Below are 22,309 nucleotides of genomic sequence, written 5' to 3'. Positions count from 1 at the left end.
CTTCCTTCAAAATAACGGACGAGAAATATTTGAATAGTGATACACAAAGGTAGAAAATATTGTCAAAATAAATAAAATAAACGCACTAAAAAGTCAAATTTCTAAATAAATCACTTATAGTGGGTTTGCTTACATTACTGACCAATCAGAACGCACGATTACCTTATTTCATGTAAATTAGTTCCCTGTGCTTTTTTGAATTGGAATTGGTGGAACGTATATTTGTTGGTCAAGGAGAAGCAACTCACAGGGCCTCTGATTGGTTGAAAATGTATAGGAATTTCCGCGGTGTATATTTCCAGGTAAACACCATTAGTCTAATATGTGTTGAATGTGTTTGAAAACTACATAATTTCATAAATTAAAATTCTAATCCATGACTTCTGGCTAAAATACTTGGAATGATGTATTTTGGGTGACAGATATGTATGTTTTACCAGTGGAGTATTTTCATGAAAAAAAAAAAATCTGCCGAACTATGGGTAACCGAGTTCAAAAAGAAAAAGTGCCCAAATATGATGGCTAACGGGTACATGTATATTTCTTGCAGTTTTATGATAGACTTTGGATAGTTTTTTCATCCTGAGTAGGTGGTATCAAAAGTTTAAACATTAGGAAAGGCCCATAATACAAAACATTACAATGTGGGCCTATGTAAAAAGAGTTAGTTCCCTATAACCTAAAGGGCACTAGTAAAGTGTAGTATTACCATGCTATATGAGTAAATATAGTGTGAATGTGTTTTATTGGCAAGAAAATGTCTGTTTTGAAGATTTTCAAAGTAAAACATAAAACGTGTCTTCATGTAGGTTTTTTATGACTTTTTTTCATAAAACGGATTACTTCCAGTATTCGAGTGGCGGAGAGATATTTTTAAGTCTCACAAAGCTATGTTATAGTGCATATGCTGTTCTACGCATATTTTTAGGTTTTCTACTAAATCTTTATCTTAAAAATGCACAAATGGGAATACGATAAGCAATAACTGGTACCAGATAACTCAGTGTAAATAAGAAATGCAGCGAAACGGATATTATTCGGCATGAATTTTTGAATATAACGTTTTTTTTCTTTAAAAAAACACAGTGCATGTCTGAAATGACACATTTGGACGGTGATCTTGTTGATACTCATACTTTTAGCGTTAATTTATATAAACTTGAGTAAATTCTTTACTTGAAACAGAGGCTGATGTCTGCTTTTACCGTTGTCGAGAAATCTAAAAGTACCACTTTCAAAGGGTTGTTTCTGCCGTAAATAGCGGGCCTTAAAGTTAGCATAAATGTTGCATTATTGAATTTTAAGTCGCATAAGTTTTGCAAGGGCAGTTTATTTACTTTTATAGACGCAAAACAAAAACTTAAATAATGATACTGATCTGATGTTGGTTGAGATTCGGTTTTAGCTTGTTTGTTAATTTTAAGAAATAATAGGATTACGTCTTTTTGGACAAAAAAGAATCTAATTGTTAAAAAGTGACATTTTGGTCATTTTGATCCTTTAACCTTATGTATGACATTGAAATGACCTTGAGTTACCTTTAAAATATAACATTTATTTCCTACATTTGGGTATTACCATAGTAACTAAATATATCCCAATAAAAATTTAAAATCTGTTGTAGCAAGTCCTCTTACTAATGTTATTAATTTGTCAATTATTCAAGGTGTAGTGCCGGATGATCTTAAGTCTGCCTAGGTTGAATAATTATTTAAGAAAAATGACAAAACAGAAGTTGGCAACTATCGCCCAGTGTCAATTCTAAGTATCATTTCAATTTTTTTTGAAAAAGTTATATATGATCAACTTAAAGCTTATCTTAGAGATAAAATATTGCTTTATAGTTTTCAGTCTGGCTTCAGGCAAGGTTTTTCGACTGATACATGTCTCATACATCTATCCGACTTTATACGTTTCCAGATGGATAAGGGTCATATGGTAGGAATGGTACTTCTTGATCTGCAAAAGGCTTTTGACACTGTTGACCATGGTATTTTATTTATGAAATTAGAATCCCTTGGGTTAAGTGATGATGCCATCAGATGGTTTAGGTCTTATCTGTGTGACAGACACCAACTGGTTGATGTATCAGGTATTTTATCTTCTTTTTCTAGTATCACATGTAGTGTTCCACAGGGGTCCATACCTGGACCTCTTTTATTTTTAATCTATGTGAATGACATGTCGGCAGTGGTAAAACATAAACTATTATTATATGCTGATGACTCTGGCATATTGGTAACAGGTAAAAGCAAAAGTCAAATTGAGTCTTTGCTTACCAGAGAACTGGAAACAGTCAGTGAGTGGCTTATAGGTAACAAGTTATCTTTGCATTCAGGCAAAACAGAGTCCATTTTATTTGGATCTAAACCCAAACTAAGGACTCAACCCAATATGAATATAACTTGCTATGGTAAGGTCATAGATGCTGTTCAATCTGTCAAGTATCTTGGTGCCACTTTGGACCAAAGCTTAACTGGTGAGTCTATGGTTAGGTCAGTAATTAGTAAAGCCAATGCTAGGTTAAAGTTTTTATATAGAAAACGTGAATTTTTAACACAGCATACCAGAAAGTTATTGGTTAGTTCCCTTATTCAGTGTCACTTTGACTTTGCCTGTTCCTTCTGGAATCAGGGTCTGACACAATATCTGAAAAATAGACTTCAGACAACCCAAAACAAACTGATAAGATTTGTTTTGAATATGGATCCAATGGCTCATATAGGTCTAGACCAGTTCAAATATTTAAAATGGTTGCCAGTTGAAAAAATGGTTGACCAAATTATGTCGTGCCATGTCTTTAAGGTTAAATCAGGTATGGCACCGGAATATTTAGGAGAACATTTTAACCCTGTTTACTCCATGCATAGCCATAACACACGATTTAGAGTAACTGCTTGTCCCCAGTCTGATTCATCTAAGTTAAATTTTAGTGACAGTGGCTATTTCTGTATTCCTAAAGTTAAAGGGTTTTGTAAGAAGTCTTTTGCATATCAGGGTTGTACCCTTTGGAATAAGTTGCCCCACCAAATACGCAGCATTACAGCTTTTAAACAGTTTAAGACAGCTGTCAAAATCACTTGTTGGCTTAAATGTTTTGCTTTTACACTTTTACACGTTTTATCTAACTGCTTTTTTTAAAATGTTAAATGCTCAGATAGGTAAAGGTTTAGGAGTATATCATCAAAACACAGAAATATTTGATAAACGAACAACAAATATTTTACCTGACCATTACATGTTCTGCCGTATTGTCCCGTACGACGGATACATAAACTATTCTAAAAAAGTTGTCCCCCTTTTGAAAATGAATGGCATTTGTAAAGAAATAAAACTAAACAATTGCTGAAAACTGCGTTCCACCTAGTTATGCGAAATTTCAACACTTGTACGTTATTGCAAATGCATCAAAACGAACATATGTAACAGTTCCTTGAAAATGGTGTTTTAAAGGCGCTTAAACTGTCCGGAAGTGTGGCCCCTTTATGCAGTCCTTTTTCGCAATTCAAATGTTTATGTCAGTATACTGACACTTGTTTCTTGGAGTAATATACGCGTTTTACATGCTGTTCAATTTTCCTGTGAAACAACTCCTTCTTTCTATGATTTGGTGTTGTTTGATTTTTTTTTCTCAAAACGTAAGGCTAAGCGTTAACTCAGTACATTACTTTTAATTTCTAGTCTTTTTATGATGTGGTAGAGAAATACCCTAAAATTTTCAATGGTAGTAATACATAAAATAAAGTCTAGAAATTGATTTCCAAGTCCTTGAAAGAACCAAAAATGATTTTACAAATGTGAAGTTTATGATAGTTTTGTTAATATTAATAACAGAAGTTTTAATTTTTAATTTAAAGTTGTGATCCACAAAGAATGACAACTCTTGCCTTGGGCTAGTACTCTTATAAACAGAGATATCTATTAGTTTACTTCCCTTGCAATTACACAATTGAGTGGAAAATGAAAACTGTTTTAGACACAATATCATACATTTTTGCACAATAAAAACATTTAGGATTTATTCATTTGTTTGATTTACCCCTCAAAACATGGTTCCTATGATTCTGTCAACTTACATACGGTAAAAAATTAACTTTTAACAAGCCAATAATAAAAGTAAGTACCAGTAAGTAAATAATAGTGCAGATAATACAGTTTTGCTTGTATCAAAATGTCACACTAGAAGCACTTTTGTAATACAGAACACCTGGTAGGATTAGTAAAGGTGCAATTATTTTTATAATTTTATTGTTGTAAGCTAGGTCTGTGATAGTATGTAAGTGTGATACCATTGAGACTTTCCGTTTAAATAATCATGCCTTTCTATGTTGTGCCATCAATGTCAAGGACCACAATGGAAATAATGGAGAATCACTTTTCCTTTTTTGTGTTATCCTTGGTATTGATGTGCATAACATGGTTCAATACTTGTGTATACATCTAATAATCTGTATCATGTATGCATTATGTTTGTTGTAACCATGTATGTACATCTGTGATATACCGAAATAAATCTATCTATCTATCTAAAATACAATTGTCAAACACACTGTTCAGTTCATTATATGAAAAATGGTACACTTTAAAAGAAAGAAAATATATATAGTTTAAAAAATGAATTTACGCGTTTCTGACCCCATGACCTTGCACACGCTCTTGAAAATGACCTCGACCAGTCCCAGAAATATAACGTTTTCAAAACTCTTTAACTACAAACAATTACAAGGGAGTTTGTAACATGTGATATGATATGTCAATCTGACTAAAGTACTTGATCTTCTAAACGAAGATCTGAGAACGACCCATTAACATACGTCTTCTGCATATTTTGGATTTCCAGTTTTGCTATTTTTATTTTAACCAATCAGACGATGACTTGTTCGAATGTCAAAGACTAAGAAAATGTGCAGTCATTCCAGGGTTCGATCCCGGGACCCCTCGCTTACAAAGCAAGTGGCCTATCGACTGAGCTAACCGGCTATCTGACACATTACGACATAAGAATTGTAAATATCAAAGATCAAGTCTACAGGTAGATTTGCAAGATGTTGTAAGTTAAGCTCTGATTGGCTAGCGAAAGGGTCGTCAGAACGAGGCTATGAATAGGTCGTTCTCAGATCCTATGCGTAGCGTAATAGGAGATGTACTTTAGTCAGATTGTATGATATGTTAAGCTAGGACTAAATAGCAGCTATATTAAAACTCATCTACTCCTCTAAAAATAGTGCAGATGAAGTTGTCATGTACACAGACATATCCCGATATGAAAAATAATAAATTATATCATTAGAGTTTGAGGGAATGAAAAACGATTGCGGGTACAACAGCAATTTTAGACCCTTTTGACCTTGCGTATGACCTTGAAATGACCCTCAGTGACCTTTGAAATATAACATTTATTTTTACAATATTTTAGTTTCAATACTAATATGCAGTAAGTCACATGTGTTTTCTTCATAAATATTTTACAAGCTTTTTTAATCGACCTATAAAATCTAAAAGTGGCAGCCACCTTGGACGCCATCTTTGATTTCTCGGTCCGCACCAAAACTTCAGTGACTAATGTCATTTGGGCCCTCAGGTCATTATGCACTTCTTCGGGCAGTCATTCCGTAAACTCGCCGGGCAATCAAGTATTAACTGTATATACCTTTTTCTAAGTTTTAGCAGGCTTATATGAGGACAAATGGAAATAGAGCTATGAGTTTTGCGAATAACCCGTGTTTTTCATCTCAGCATAATTAATTTATTCGCTCGCCTAATTCGGGTTTTCTTATATACCCAGCATTAAATACAAGATAAAATACAAGGTCGAAAACTATTGTTTGATGTTATGTACGTAATGTTATTCAAATGCAATGTTGTTCTTATGTTAATTCCGTTTGCTAGGATTTCTTAAATCATTTTAAGAAGTGAAAGACTTTTCAAAATCGGCCCAAAAATGAGAAAGTTATGAGCATTTAAGGACGGATTACACCAAACCGGAAGTGACTACTCAGTGTTACATGTGAAGTAGTCCAAAATGTAGTTCCATGCTTTGGATGAAATCTGGTATAATGAGTGACATGAGGAGGTGACAGTTAAATTTTTGGCTTATGTTTATTGCTTATAGTATTGAGAATAGATCTAGACCATTTTCATTGTAAATTTCTTGAAATAAGTTTTATTCTTTGCGAAAAATGTCTACCTACGCGTAACTGCTAAACGGCTGTTTTCATGGGGGCATTTTTAGAGGGTGATGTTTCTCAGAACAGATTATTTTTCTTATATTCAACATAACATGTCAATATTTTTCTATTTTTGATAAGAAGACATGTTATACTAAATGACCATATATGGTTTTCATATCATTGAAATGCTCTAACGTGCTGAAAATGAGGTCTGAATGTTTTGTTATTAATATGAAATAAATAAGGAATTGAATTGGTAGAATGTAACCTTTTAAGTACTTGATTAAAATGACGGCCATTTTGTTTCCATGTCAACAAAAAAGAAAATGGCGGATTTATTGAATTTCTAGACACATATTTGTCCTGTATTTACTTATTTATGAGAAATAATTTCTCTACATTTACATTTATAATGAAAGACATTACCATGTTTTGCATTTTGTACTCAAAAAAGATATGCAGTTAACCTATTCAAAAGGTTATTTGCTAAATAAATAATTGAGCAGTGTTTAAATGACGTCAAAAACACACTAAAATTGCTGCCTCCATGATCAGCCATTTTCTTAAATTTCAATAGTGGTCCGATTTAAAAAAATCTTTTGAACAGCGTTATGAAAGGCTTGAGGATTGCTTTCATGTGAAATTAACGTATTTTCAGGCATTCCTTACCCTTTAATTAATAGAAAACTATTACCGGCAACTCTTATAAAACACTAACTGATGTGATAGCAACAAAAGTAAGACTCATTTTTGTTGCAAGAAGACATTCACTATTTTACATTTATTGAATGGCTTGCCGGTCAATAGTTAAAACTCTTGGCCCTCGGTCCTTCATCAGGAAACTATTGACCGAGACAAAGTCCATGTTAATAGTTTGCTAATGAGGACAATAGTCATTTTCCGAGACTTAATAATTTTAATCCATTTACCTAGTTGTTTTATAATATTGAACAGCGGTAGAAACAGTTACAGGGAAAGTTTTACCTAGTTCAGCGCTCGTGCGATTTTTGCCCGTTGACGTTACGTTATTCTTGTTTTCCATGCGAAACGTTGGTGAAATTAAAAGTAAAAGTTTTAAAATTATTTTGGTGACATTTATTTGAATTTGAAGAATATATCAAACATTTTTATCTTAATCCTTTGACGTTTACATATGCTCAGTCTACATTTCATCAATTTCTTCGTGCAACAGACGAGTTGATAGGACAGCGGAAAAATGGACTATTAACGCGTTTCCCAGATAAATCCGAATTCAACTATAAGTGGTCAATAGTTCATACTTTAATGGTCAATAGTAATTTAGGAAAAAATAAGCAGTCAATAACTCATTTTGTTAGACCTGTTTCATTCAGTTTTCAGCCAATCAGATTAGAGCTTAACTCCACATGTATATGATTATCATTAAGTGTATTATATGTTACATACTGCATTTTGTCTTGTCAGTTTGTTATAACAATTTGCAAAGTCAGAAATATGCACAAAGCTTACAAAACGAACAATAAACGTTTGCAAAATGTGTTTAATAAACATACCTTGTGGATAAGAGTATCTGTCGGTCTTTTTTACCGCCCTTGCAGTGACCCATATCACGATGCCTGATAGAAGATCCACGGAGCTGTCAACAAGACTTGATATCAAGGATACAGACCCCGACAGAACTACAGCAACCACTTTTATGATTAGCAACACCTTAGTAAATAAATATAAAAGCTACAACATTTATTATGTGCTGACTGTTGCATGTGCATCACAGTGCAGAAGAATAATAAAAAATCTTCTTTTTTTTAAAAAAAGATAGTCGGCGCATTTTAGATCAATCCATAAAACATGAAGTTCAGTGTATACTTCCATGACATATCTTACCGAGCAAACGACTTTATTTACAGGTACTCAGCGGCTGGATATATAACCGCCGTGTTGACTACCCAGTGTGGTTTGACCAATATTTATCCTATTTGAAATTCTTAACATATATAGTCACCAGATAATCCACAAGTTTCAATTCAACTGCTTCTTTAAAATATCCAGAATATTTCGATTATAATAATAAAAGGGTAGTTCTCTCGCCATTTTGTCAACATACGGAAGTGGTTACAGCCCGGCTTGGCCACTGGCACCAGAACAGAAAGAAAATGCCTCTGTACATGTTATACCTTACCCCTAGGTATTCTATAAGAACCATGGTCATGAACGGGAAAATATACTAACCCATTTCAATCGTACATTTCTCAACTTAAACGCGCAGTTCGGTGAATGGGTACCTAGTATATTGAACAAGCGATAATTTATCTTCCATCGTACACCAATCACATTGTCTCAATGTTCCATATTGCTGAGATTATCAACATATTTTATGCTTTCGTCAACGTTACAGACAAAACTTGCGTGACCTTCCCTAATGAACATCCGGTCTAGAGGTCACGACAGTGTGCACATGTTTGGCGAAATGTAAACAAACAAAAACAGAATTTTAAAAAAAATCACAATTTTACACTAAAACTCAAAATGATTAATGAAATTCATCTTGTATATGATCTTTAATTTGAAGTCGAACATTGGTCTGCATCTGTTCTGTTTATTTAATTCATTTTGCACATTTATGCTGCATTTTCACATTTTTGAGCGAACACGTGTAGTGAAATGACGGTTGACACACATTTTCACAACAGCCAATCAGAATGGTTTTGTAATCTAGAACGGAACTTCACCAGGGAAGGTCAATCAAGTTTTTTGTGTAACGTTGTAATAACTATAAACTACGCGTTGTTTTTTCTAAGATAAGATGTATTGAAGAAATGTGACCGGTACACAATGGAAGATAAATTACCACTTGTTTGATATCCATAGTACACATTTAATGAACTGCGTGTTTTAGGTAGGTATAAAATGCGCGATTGAAACGGGTTAGTATATTTTCCCGTTCATGACCATGGTTCTTATAGAATACCTAGGGGTAAGGTATAACATGTACAGAGGCATTTTCTTTCTGTTCTGGTGCCAGTGGGCTTGGCAATGAAAACGCCTGCTCGCGCCAGGAACCTTGCCCGTTCTGCCTGTTTCGCGGAATATGTCGTTTTCATTGCCAAGCAGCAAGGCTCGATCTACTTCCTTTTCGACTTCCGGACAAACGAGAGCTTAACAGACATCTGCGAATTAAGACAAAGTGGCGCGTGAACACATAAGACGATCGATTTTCATTGGGGGTCATCTCAACATGATATGATTATATTACGTGCGGCAGGAAAAATGCTTAAACGGTGCTAATGCCTGGTTTATTATGGCACAACTATGCGATGGGGGTGTTGGCTTCTTCTGTTCGTCCGTCCGTATGTCCGTCAGAGAAAATTTGTAATACACATATCGGAAAACGTCATGAAATTGCTTAGTAATGTTATTCAACATTTTGAGTTGCACACAGAGATTTTAGCACATCTGAGCACAAAGCTCTCAAAGTGAGCTATTGTGGTAGCGCTATGTCCGTCGTCCGTCTTCGTTCGTCGTCGTCTGTACTTCACTATTAACACGCTAGAGGTTACAGTTTTAGTTCAATCGTAATGAAACTTAGTCAGACTGTTGCGTTAAGAAAATCTCGACAGATTTTGACACTGGGTCATCTTGGCTCAAGCACTATGTGACTATAGGTCAAATCATAGAAAAACCTTGTTAACGCTCTACATTCTTTTTTTTCTACTGGATCTATATTAGACCATATTGGTCAGAATATTATAAATTCTACATCACGTTTGAACATGGATTACCTGGGGTCAAAAATTAATGTCACTAAGTGGAGTTATAGAAAAACATTGTTAACATGCTAAAGGCAATAATTTATTTTCGATCTTTATAAAACCTGGTTAGAATACTTGACTTTATAAATTGGAATTGGATTATCTGGGATTAAAAATTTGGTCACGACGCTGTATCATAGGAAAAAACACCATTGTTAACACTCTAGAGGCAATATTTTCTACGAGATCTTATGAAACCGGGTCAGAATATTTGCCTTTATCAAATGTAGGTTAACGTTAACTTTGAAACTTGGTGAAAAACTTTCAGCACTAGAAGCAATATTTCTTTTTGTCTATAATAAATTTAGTCAAAATATTTGTCTTCATGAAGTTTAAATTAATTTTAAAACTGCGTTATCTGGAATTAAAAGCTAGGTCTCTTGACAAATCATAGAAACACTTTCTTAACCATATACCCTGTAGCCTACATGTGACCCAGTTTCAAACTCGTCGGACATGTTGTTCAGACAAACATTTTGACAAAGTCGCAATACATTTGAACCAGAAATTTGATCTCTGGATGGTTCAAAGCGAAACTGTTCACGTCGGACAACGACGGTGGTCTCTTGATGATCACACTAGCTAGCCTTGACCACTTTGTCCCGGATGCATAACTTGTTATGCTGAAGAACATTTCAATAAAGTGTAATGACGGTAGGTCACAAACTTTTGGTGATATGTATAACACGAATTTTCTCTGACGGACAAACGCACGGAGAGACTGACATAATCAGCGCGATCTGAGTAAAATAATCTCCTATTAACGCTACGCATAGGATCTGAGGACAACCGATGGAGGGTCACGTTCAGGCGACCTTTCCGCTAGCCTGTCAGAGCCTTGCTTGATAAAGCAAAACTTGGAAACAACACACTGTCATCGATAAATGTATTATGCGCAGTTTTCTCTAACATTGAAATAACATCTTCAGGTCATCTTCGTTAATCGACGCCATTTTAAAGGATACGCCAAACATTTGTTGAAACGAATTGTCTGATTGGTTCAAATAAAAATAGTTTGGCGGAAATGAAAATAACAATTATAACACATGTATACAGAAAGATGAAGCTGATATGGTGGCCGTCATGTCTCGGATTGTAATAAGCCAGACTTTATCATCATCTTAGGCGCACATAATATATTTCAATTATGTTGAGATAACCCACTTAAAACCCACCCATCGTCCTAGGTGTCCACTGTCCACTTCGTCTTAATTCGCTGCACCGAATAAAATATAGCATGCAGTATGTTGCTAAACTATTCCCGAATCTTTGTATTGCAAGAACACTAAAATGTTAATGACTAAATGTGATTTACAAAGTTGATAGCGAAGGTAGCCTTGGCATATAAGCTGGCCTTTTCCCTCAGTTGTCTCTCCATTTCAGCATTCTCCGTGGCATCGTCCAAATCTAGGCGAATTTCTTCATATTGCGTTATGAGATCGTCTTGACTCTTGTAAAATGACCTATAATAACAATACATAACTGAAACACGTTTGAGACGAGTATATCAGAACATTGAATAGCGTAGACTTCTATTGAAATGCAACAAACATTGTATACTACAATACTATTTACTAAATCACAAATTTATTTCATTTTCCAGCGTCACATTAGTCAAGCACAATCATAAAGATAATAACGGGGGTCCGAGTACAGTAAACAGTTAAGCATATGTGACGATGTTGAAATACTGATATTAAAACGCGTAATAAAGTGCAGGCATGATAGATCAGTAAAGTTTCATATGGAATACTCTAAGGCGAGGCGGGAGATACTGTGGAGTACAGGAGATTCTTGCATAAAAACTACTTTTTCACTGGATCCGCCCATGCATTAACGGGAGAAAAATCGTGTGCAAACAAGGCAATTCACGTGCTGTCAATTAATACATAATTTTTATTTTTGAAATGCTTTGCCAGGGACGTATGTATGTATTTCTGCGCAGACTGATATTTGGCACCTGTGTCTTATTTCTTCCATTATAACCTCTTCTTGTAGCATTATAGATACAATGTAATCCGTAGTATGTTTAGCTGTATCATTTTCCAACTCCAAACGTACTTTCCCCTACAATGTATGCACCCGTTTCTCTTAGAGTTTACTCCCTTTACAAAGCGTCTGTTCAGTTGTTGTAAATAACGGATAATGAATAAGTATCGCGTGTAACTTGTGCGACTGTTCGTTTTTAGAAATCATATTAATGATTTTGGTAAGTGTTAGTGTTAGTGTGTTCGGATTTAACGTCTCTTTCAACAATTTTCCAGTCATATAAACGTCAGTTGGTATGTTTTGACCTGATTTTTCGAAGAATTCATATAATAAGCCTTGAAAGCTAGTCAATACCTTCGTACTTATCCGTTCTCTAAATGTGTTCGTACTCAAAATAATTCGAATGTAAAGTTATTATTCTTAAAATTGTGTTCCTGTTTATCAAATTTTTAGGTAATATGCAAAATTATGGTTAATGTCATGTTTTTAATAACGATAAATAAAAATAAAATGCTCAAAAACATTCAAATCATGCTTTTAGTACTGTTGTTGATATGTGGGCCCCGGTTATGGATATTTAAAACACGTTTACCGTTTCCAAGAACAACAGAATGGTAAATAAAAAATGTACTAGAATCGTTAGGTCATCACGTATGAAAACAATAAATTTAGTCGTCGTGTCATGTTTTTATGCAAAAATAGCGACAATACACGTTTGTTTTGTGTATTAACGTCAGCAGAAGCCCTTGGGATATGTTTGTGACCTCGGCCTTCGGTCTCGGTCAAAAACAATCCCGCGGGCCTCTGCAGACGTTAATACACAAACAACGTGTATTATCCCTACATAGAAATAGGATCGCTTGAGCAGGAGATACTGACGGGAAATGCATATTTGGAACAGAGGGTATTCTGATGAACGCATGAGCTGATGATATAACATATGGCTTTGGGATATGTACACTGCTGGACATAGATGAAAATAAGATATGAAGGTGTAAGATGGAGATGTAGAGAGGAACACATTACTATGAGGTACATTATGTGACAAGGCGGGCACAGAGGAGTCTATAAGAATGAACGAATAAGTGGAACACATGACTATGAGATACAAATGGGTGCAGACATAAGCTGGTATCAAAAGGGGATGAATATGAAAGAAAGATATCTAAATGTCCGCACAAGTAGGCTATGTGTAGAGGAACACATCATTTTGGGTTAATATTTCTATGTCTACTTCGTCACCAAAAATTTGACTTGATATCTAGCTTATTCCTATTTGAACCATTAATGCCATTAATGTAGGAAAGGAAGACAAAAGACAGGACATAGAGAACCTCCGATATGACGGATAATGTATCTGAAGTGCAGCCATCTATTACAACTCTTGGAGTGTGGTCCTTTAAAAAAAAGATTGAATTAGTAATGCTAGAGGGTGTTCAAGCTTATAAATAAATTTATTTTGATCAGCCTTGTCGAACGCCTTCTTACAATCCATTAAAATTACATCAGTGTGTTTATCACTTTGAAAGTTTCCAAATGCTCTTGTTGCAAGCTAACTAGTTGTGTTTTAAATCTATGTTTAGAACGGAAATCATGCTAGCTTAGCAGATCAGTATTATCATAATGTGTCATGATATTTGAAACCAAACTGTGCTCCATGAGTTTTCAGGCTATGTAAGTTAAAAGAGATGGCCTGTAGTAACTGGTGTTGGACTTGGTTTCTTTGTTATAAACAGGAACAACGGCTGCACGTCTCTACGCTGTTTCGAGGGATAAAAAGAAAACTTTGTTAAAGATATGTGGTATCTCCTTGTGTAACTCCAAAATAACTTTTTGGGGACATTTCCTGGTGATATGTCTGGCAAAATAATCTGTTTTAGACTGAGCGGCTAATGTTTAGAGAATATAAATTGTTGAGGATATCAGCAGTGTCTGTGCAAGCAAGGTAAATGTCTCTTAGAGCTGAATAACCGATTTATACTTGACATACGAATAAAAATGTGCCGCCTCACAAACAGTAGCCGTCAATTTGATAACTTTCAAATATATCCAAAATGCTAGTCTAATTTGGATACTATATTTAAGGACATTGAAAAATTGTCCGGCTTGGTATTTTATTGAGATTTCCAGTTTGTCACGTTTACGTATTTGCCTTATGAAGGTTATTGACTAAGTAAATAATGCTGGTGGGAATGTGCAGAGAGCTAATCTATCACAGATATTCCAGGCTAAAGTTGGGTTGATGTAGACCGAGTCTGCTATTTTAGGTCAAAAGTACCTAAGTGTACACAAACACACAGGTGACATAGATGAAAGGAAAATATTTGAATTTACTTGTGAGAGAGAAACACAGGACTATGACATCGATATAGGTACACATAAACCGGTATAAATGGCAGGCACACTTTACTATGACATCGATATAGGTACACATAAACCGGTAAAAACTACAGGCACACTTTACTATGAGACAGAGATAGGTACTCATAAACCGGTATATACGACAGACACACTTTACTATGAGACAGAGATAGGTGCACATAAACCGGTATAAATGATAGACACACTTTACTATGTGATAGAGACAGGTACACATAAACCGGTATAAACGACAGGCACACTTTACTATGAGAGAGAGAGAGAGAGAGAGAGAGAGAGAGAGAGAGAGGTACACATAAACTGGCATAAACGGCAGACACACTTTACTATGAGAAAGAGATAGGTACACGTAAACCGGTATAACCGGCAGACACACTTTACTATGAGAGAGAGATAGGTACACGTAAACCGGTATAACCGGCAGACACACTTTACTATGAGAGAGAGATAGGTACACGTAAACCGGTATAACCGGCAGACACACTTTACTATGAGACAGAGATAGGTACACATAAACCGGTATAAACGGCTGACGCACTTTACTATGAGACAGAGATAGGTACACATAAACCGGTATAAACGTCTGACGCACTTTACTATGAGACAGAGATAGGTACATATAAACCGGTATAAACGTCTGACGCACTTTACTATGAGACAGAGATAAGTATACATAAGCCGGTATAAACGGCTGACGCACTTAACTATGAGACAGAGATAGGTACACATAAACCGGTATAAACGGCAGACACACTTTACTATGAGAAACAGAGATAGGTACACATAAACCGGTATAAACGACAGACACACTTTACTATGAGACAGAGATAGGTACACATAAACCGGTATAAACGACAGACACACTTTAATATGAGAGAGAGAGATAGGTACACATAAACCGGTAAACACACTTTTCTACGAGACAGAGACAGGTACACGTACACCGGTATAAACGGCTGACGCACTTTACTATGAGACAGAGATAGGTACACATAAACCGGTATAAACGGCTGACGCACTTAACTATGAGACAGAGATAAGTACACATAAACCGGTATAAACGGCAGACACACTTTACTATGAGACAGAGATAGGTACACATAAAGCGGTATAAACGGCAGACACACTTTACTATGAGACAGAAATAGGTACACATAAACCGGTATAAACGGCAGATACACTTTACTATGAGATAGAGATAGGTACACATAAACCGGTATAAACGGCAGACAAACTTTACTATGAGATAGAGATAGGTACACATAAACCGGTATAAACGGCAGACATTTTTCACTTACAGATGGTCAGTCATATTTAAGTCGCATTTTATTTCGTAAATTCTATTAGAGATTTATTTTAGAAACGAAAGTACCTATTACTTAGGTTTTGATCCTTATTAGCTGTATATTATTTTTTTTAATGAAATTTTATAAATACCCCCTTTAATATGGAATTATTTTAAAAGCAGAATATTTCTAATTTCTAATTTTGCATTTGCATTTTGTATATGTAAGTATGTTACTGTCAATGCCATATTTTTCACAAATATAATACAATACTTCTTATAGTCATATCATTACTCAGGAAATATATGTTAAATTTATACTTATGCTAAAATAGCTCTATCTTGGTTGTGCAACCGAATTTGAAAATACTTCCTGTGAAAATCTAACTTGTATTAAGCCCCGCGTGAACACAACTAGACTGTATATGATGAATTGCTAAAGTTTTGAACATATCCTTTACTTGACTCAGATCTGATTAACCATCTTTAATGAGGGAAATTGATCAATCATAGTGTATATATGGGAAATAAACAAACAGTAACCGGCCAAATTTCTCTCTGAGCTGAGAGTAGTCATCAATAAGTTCGTCTTGCTTTTTATAGAGCGATCTGAAATATGTAAGACATACTATAAGAAATATGTAAGGACGGGTTTATGTCAATACCGACTTTGTGTGATTTACAAAAAATAAGTTACATTAATATCTTCTAAACTGAATATGGGAGCGCTTTGAATTTTCCATATTTCCTGCAGTTTGCCATGTTATTGTACTGAAACCTGTTTTGATAGGAATGAAATTCCGATCGCAGACTACTTTTGCATTAATATCATTTACACTCTAGAATTTGACACATAATATGCCAGGTGGAAATTTAATTGATAATATTAAATGCAAGCGGTACATTGAAATAATGATTTTAAAGTTAAATTTGAAAGGAAATTGGTATATTTGTATTTGAAAATATCTAATCAATTTCATTCCCAGATAATTCACAATAAAGGGTGTAGTCACGTCCTGTCTGATCTAACACAACAGTTAACATATCACCTCGATTAATATGTTAAATTACCAACCTCATCTGTTTGGAAACTTTTCTGTGTTTTCGTTTGGAACCCTGACGTTTGGAGGTGAATTCATCAATTGGAAGTCTCCAGGAATCGCCTGAAAAAGCTGTGTCAAAACAAGAAGTTAGAAGATTTTCAAAATGTTTCAAGATGTATTTTCATTCAAAGTGCGAAATATATTACCTAAACTGGGTATGTAGTTATATACTTGTTAATTGACATTCCTAAACTGGGTATGTAGTTATATACTTGTTAACTGACCTGCCTAAACTGGGTATGTAGTAACTGACCTGCCTAAACTGGGTATGTAGTTATATACTTGTTAATTGACCTGCCTAAACTGGGTATGTAGTTATATACTTGTTAATTGACCTGCCTTAACTGGCTATGCAGTTATATACTTGTTAATTGACCTGCCTAAACTGGGTATGTAGTTATATACTTGTTAATTGACCTGCCTAAACTGGGTATGTAGTAACTGACCTACCTTAACTGGGTATGTAGTTATATACTTGTTAAATGACCTGCCTAAACTGGGTATGTAGTTATATACTTTTTAATTGACCAGCCTAAACCGGGTATGTAGTAACTGACCTGCATAAACTGGGTATGTAGTTATATACTTGTTAACTGACCTGCCAAAACTGGGTATGTAGTTATATACTTGTTAATTGACCTGCCTGAACTGGGTATATAGTACTTAACTGACCTGCCTAAACTGGGTATGTAGTTATATACTTGTTAATTGACCTGCCTAAACTGGGTATGTAGTAACTGACCTGCCTAAACTTGGTATGTAGTTATATACTTGTTAATTGACCTGCCTAAACTAGGTATGTAGTAACTGACCTGCCTAAACTGGGTATGTAATATATACTTCTTAAATGACCTGCCTAAACTGGGTATGTAGTTACAGTGAAACACCGCTCGCTCGAGCATCGATGACTCGAGCACCCGGGCTCGCTCGAGCAATTCATGTGGTCCCGGCCGATTTCCTTCTATTTTCTATGTGAAATTACCATGGCTGGGTCGAGCATCGATAACTCGATCGCTCGAGCATGACACCTGGTCCCTGTGTATTAATTTACTCTTTGTTGCTTATGGCAAACTCGAGCAGAGGTGTCAAAAATTTTCACACCTTCGGCGGTCAGAATGTATCGGTAAATTAAAAATTTTCGCACGTCGTGAGAATTGCATGGTCTATTCCCCGACTATCTTAAATGTTTGTTTGTCGGTATATTTGATCTGATAATGAGATTAATTATTGATGTAAGGTGGAAGAAAAATTTTATTGATCAAAATTGTTATTAATTATTAATTTTTTCTGCGGGATCGATAAGATAATTATGAGATCTTAATATTTTAATCAACAATTGTTTGCATGCAAATAAAGGAAATAATATAGCCTTTTCATAAAATTGAGAAGATAATTATGAGATCTTAATTTGGAGAAGAAAATTGCGAATTCGGTTACAGTATTTCAAATAAAAAAAAATGTCTTAGCTGTTTCTTCACATGTGCCATTTACGATCTATCATAAATAACGTTTGTAATACGTCTTTTGAAAATGTCACGAGTGTGTTATTATTACGCATCACCGTTTCCTCTGCAAATGGTCTCGATGACAATTGGTAAAACAAACTTCAATTTTTTTCATATGTTGGTCAATGTTTGGGTCGGTCGAAACCATGGATAACTCGAGCATTTTGCTCATCCCCTTGCGACCTCGAGCGAGCGGTGTTTCACTGTATATACTTTTTAATTGACCAGCCTAAACTGGGTATGTAGTAACTGACCTGCCTAAACTGGGTATGTAGTTATATACTTGTATATGTACAGTATATACAACTGTTGTTATTACATTTATAAAGTGAAAAATAATAACCTGAGTCAGTGGAGGAACTTTGTTCTGTCTCGTTGTAAAATAACGGTCTATCATATGTCGCTTCATCCAATGTTTTTACTGACTTTTCTTCCTTCTGCAATAGTCAGTAATAAAGTAATAAATCTATCACTTTATGTTGTTGCTGATCATGTAGATTAATTGCATACAAAATCATTATGTTGTGTATGATTGGACCAGTGATATTACTTTCTCAAATGTACATTGCTTTTTATTACATGTGTTGCCAATATCGCTTTAGTGCAAATGAAACATCTCATTTTTTATAAAAAATGTTCCTTTTCAAAAATGTTAAATAAAAAGAAAATATAAGAACATTTTCCAGCACTCTTACCCTTTTTCGTTTAGTTGGTTTGTCACCAAATGATAGACTCCTTTTTAAATTGATATTTTTCACAGTTATGATATTTCCATTGTTTAGATTTTCACAATAAAGATCAGTTTTGACTGTGTCAAAGACATCAGTATCTCTTCCTGGATTATCTGTAGAACATTGTTTGGTTTTCCCTTGTTTGCTGTTGCCAGTACTGATATTTTCTTCGACTTTTTCAGCCAGATTGATATTTTCTTTTTTATTTTCAACGAAATTGCAACTGTCTTTGCACAGGTTATTTGTAATAACATCATCCAAGTGCTTTTCAATACCAGAAGCCTGTCCACTATTTTGTTTTACTATGACATTGTTTAATCTTGATAAAGCCGTTTCTTCGGTTGCTTGAAAGGCGTCGTTAACGTAACACCTTTCATCGTTACTGGCAGTATGCCTCAGATAATTCTCATCCTGGAAGAAAACCAGATGCATGTACTTGCAATATAAAATAAAGGACATTATATATTTTGCAGCATTACAAACACACACAGACGATGTTACAGATAAAATAACATTTTATATAATACTCATTAAAAGGACAATTCTCAGTTTCTCCGCGTTATTCCGTTAAAACTGCCCGAAGAACCGGAAGGTCCTAGGCAATTATCACGCAATATAGCGCGGAACAGCCGTTTGAACCAGCAATTTTCATGATATATGGCGTGTTAGGTATTAAACCAGTAACTCCAGAGACGATATCTACAGTATTATGTTATTGGAGTAAGGTATTAAATGCTAAATACGATGAAAATTTTAAAATATTATGTAAATCTGTTCTATATTTGCATATAACAATATATTTACTTCACATTAAATATATCTTATTAAGAATAGCCTTGACGAGTTTGATTTCTACAAGACTGCAAGATAGCTTTGTACAACGTTGGAATAACACAGTTGATTACTCTCCTTGTTTTTGAAGAGTATTTGGACATTGTGTCTTTTAATTTAGCTAAGATTCTTTGCAAATTTAGAGCATTACTAACCTATTGAAAAGGGGCAATATTATATTGAACAATGCGAATTTCTGACAAAAATTTCATAGATGATGAATTTCATAACCTCTTTGAATATGATTATTAGTGATAGAAGCAAATCATGACACTCCTATTTCATTCGAATAAGACCATCTTATGAATTGCAAAATTAAGGTAAAAGTCTTTCAACTAACTCTGTTTTGTAAGATTTAAATAACTTCGTTTTGTTAATCTCATGGTTGTGGGTGTAACTTTTCTCACATATATCTTTTCGGAACAGTACCATTGGATGAAATATAGTACTATTGAAGTTGTCTAATATGCTGCACTGTTGTCTGTAAACTGAGTATTGTCTTTGCACTGTTTCATTATGTGTATCAGTGTTGTCATCACAGACATATCACACTGTGGTGAAAGGCAGATTGCAGCGTCACCAAAAAGACAGCGCTACTGAGTTGTCCACACGCCGCTTCAGGTAAGAAAAGTCTTGTAACATTTTTAGTACTACAGCGTTCGACTCGGGATAAAAAGCACCGTGCCCGCCCAGGAATATACTATGTAGCGATAGTGTTCCATATTGCACGTATAGCTTGTCCACCCCCCTCCCCCCTCCCCCTAGGAAAACGCGAACATTTGGCTAAAAGGACATGAGCAGTGTCACATTTTTGTTTAAGAAGGTGAGTTGTTGTCGTATTTTGGTGAAATGAAGACAGATTTGACGCTATATTAATTATTAATATCAGTGACTAGCATAATATTCAAACATTGTTTTATTCTGCTGTTTTAAGGACGCAAGACGATATTTCATTCAAAACAGAAAACATTATTGAAATGAGAACATCCTCACTTACGATTTTGATGGAGAACATCCACACTCATTAAGCCAATAATCGTTTTAAAATCTGGCCTGTTCCGTAAAAAAGTGATGTTATTGTTGCATATTACAGCACCTACTTCTAAAATCTGCTAAGTGTTTTGTTTCAGATAACAACATTTGTGTTTTTTCCCGTCACAGCCATTTAATAATGTCTCTTTGAATATATTGTTGCGAGCTGTAGGGTGCTATATACATTTGTAAATATTAAGTAGCGTAAAGGACTATGTTTGTGTTGTTTCCTCGAATTTGACAGATAAAGAATGGAAGAAAGCACTGAGGATGACTCCGCAGTGTGATAAGGTATAGGTGAACGCAATACAAAAGAAACAAAATAGAGAAAATAAAACGTATTCTACTTTTTTAATCACACTAACAATTCTACGGATGAACGTGTGGAGAGGTGTCGGTTGGGCATTTTACAAAACAGTATGTTAATTGTTCCGTTTGCCTAGTACAGCCCGCCGGTAATATACCATAGTTTGCATGGTTTCTGGACAAAAGTTATAGGCAAAAAGCTTCCAGTATTGTTTCTTTTGTATGTTACTCAACTAGGACAATAAAACATATGGGACAGTCCAATGTTGCAAGAAATAAACTGTTAAAAACTCTATTTTCCTTACGGTTTGTAATTTTAGAAATTATATTTTCAGAGATATTGACAACTGAGCACAAGTATTGTCCAACACAACATGGGGCTTGTCCAACACAACATGGGGCGATATACGCGGGACACGACCGTTACCAGTGTTGCAAAAAGGTGTTTACCAGCAAGGCAAACATGACACGATACAGGTCAGTTCTATTTCGTATCTATCTATATAAATTGAATGTAGGCTACTGACGGATAGTACTTTTATTTCTAGATCAGGTAGGTCAATATGTTTCAAAAGTGATGACATTCGACAAATTTTATACAAACATGTATACATCAAACATTATGAGAAAAACATGTCTCCTGTCTCGCCTGTTAATACTCTATTGACTCTGAGGCAAATATCGCATTATGTATATAAGTAAGACATTCATATTATTTTCAAAATATGCCGTATTTTTCCAATGTAAACGAATTTAGCTGCAATACTAAATATTATCTTACTGTTAAATTGTACTGGCCGCAGTTAATTACCCGTTTTATTTATATTTTTGCCATGTGAGGAAGTATTCAAGCGTGTCGACATCCACGAGGTTAGTTTTAACGTCATCATTTACATTTTTTTGTTGTGGATCCAGATAAGTAATATTAATAACTGTTTTAATAAATTGTCCAGTCGCCGACACCTCTCTACACGCTAATCCGTACAATTGTTAGGGTGATTAAAAAAGTAGAATACGCTTTTTTTTCTCTCTATTTTGTTTCTTTTCTTTTGTATTGCATTTATGTTCCCCTTAAAGTTTATGCCTTATATTCTGCGGAGTCATCCTCTGTGTTTCTGGCCATAGGGAATATTGTATTGTGATCGCTTAGCCCGTCCGTCTGTTACTGATATACTGAGTTTTTACGGAGT

At 34.9% G+C, this 22,309-nt stretch overlaps 1 protein-coding gene across 2 annotated transcripts in view; it reads right to left on the bottom strand.

The window, feature by feature from the left end:
- LOC123539362 (uncharacterized) overlaps window positions 1-22,309 on the bottom strand; it is a 45,490-nt gene that overhangs the window by 3,531 nt on the left and 19,650 nt on the right. The window contains exons 2-7 of one of the 2 annotated variants that reach the window (XM_053523300.1): window positions 18,915-19,361; window positions 18,563-18,656; window positions 16,687-16,783; window positions 16,155-16,220; window positions 11,274-11,421; window positions 7,703-7,859 (exon numbers count right to left, since the gene is read on the bottom strand). In XM_053523300.1, coding sequence (XP_053379275.1) covers window positions 7,703-7,859; window positions 11,274-11,421; window positions 16,155-16,220; window positions 16,687-16,783; window positions 18,563-18,656; window positions 18,915-19,361 — 1,009 coding nt within the window. The remainder of the gene's footprint in view (window positions 1-7,702; window positions 7,860-11,273; window positions 11,422-16,154; window positions 16,221-16,686; window positions 16,784-18,562; window positions 18,657-18,914; window positions 19,362-22,309) is intronic. The other variant, XM_053523302.1, reaches the window with a different exon arrangement.

Source organism: Mercenaria mercenaria, chromosome 14 (genome assembly GCF_021730395.1).
Source record: "Mercenaria mercenaria strain notata chromosome 14, MADL_Memer_1, whole genome shotgun sequence".
Taxonomy (NCBI): Eukaryota; Metazoa; Mollusca; class Bivalvia; order Venerida; family Veneridae; genus Mercenaria; species Mercenaria mercenaria.
Note: the sequence above shows the minus strand (reverse complement) of the source record. Positions and strands in the feature narration are given on the sequence as shown.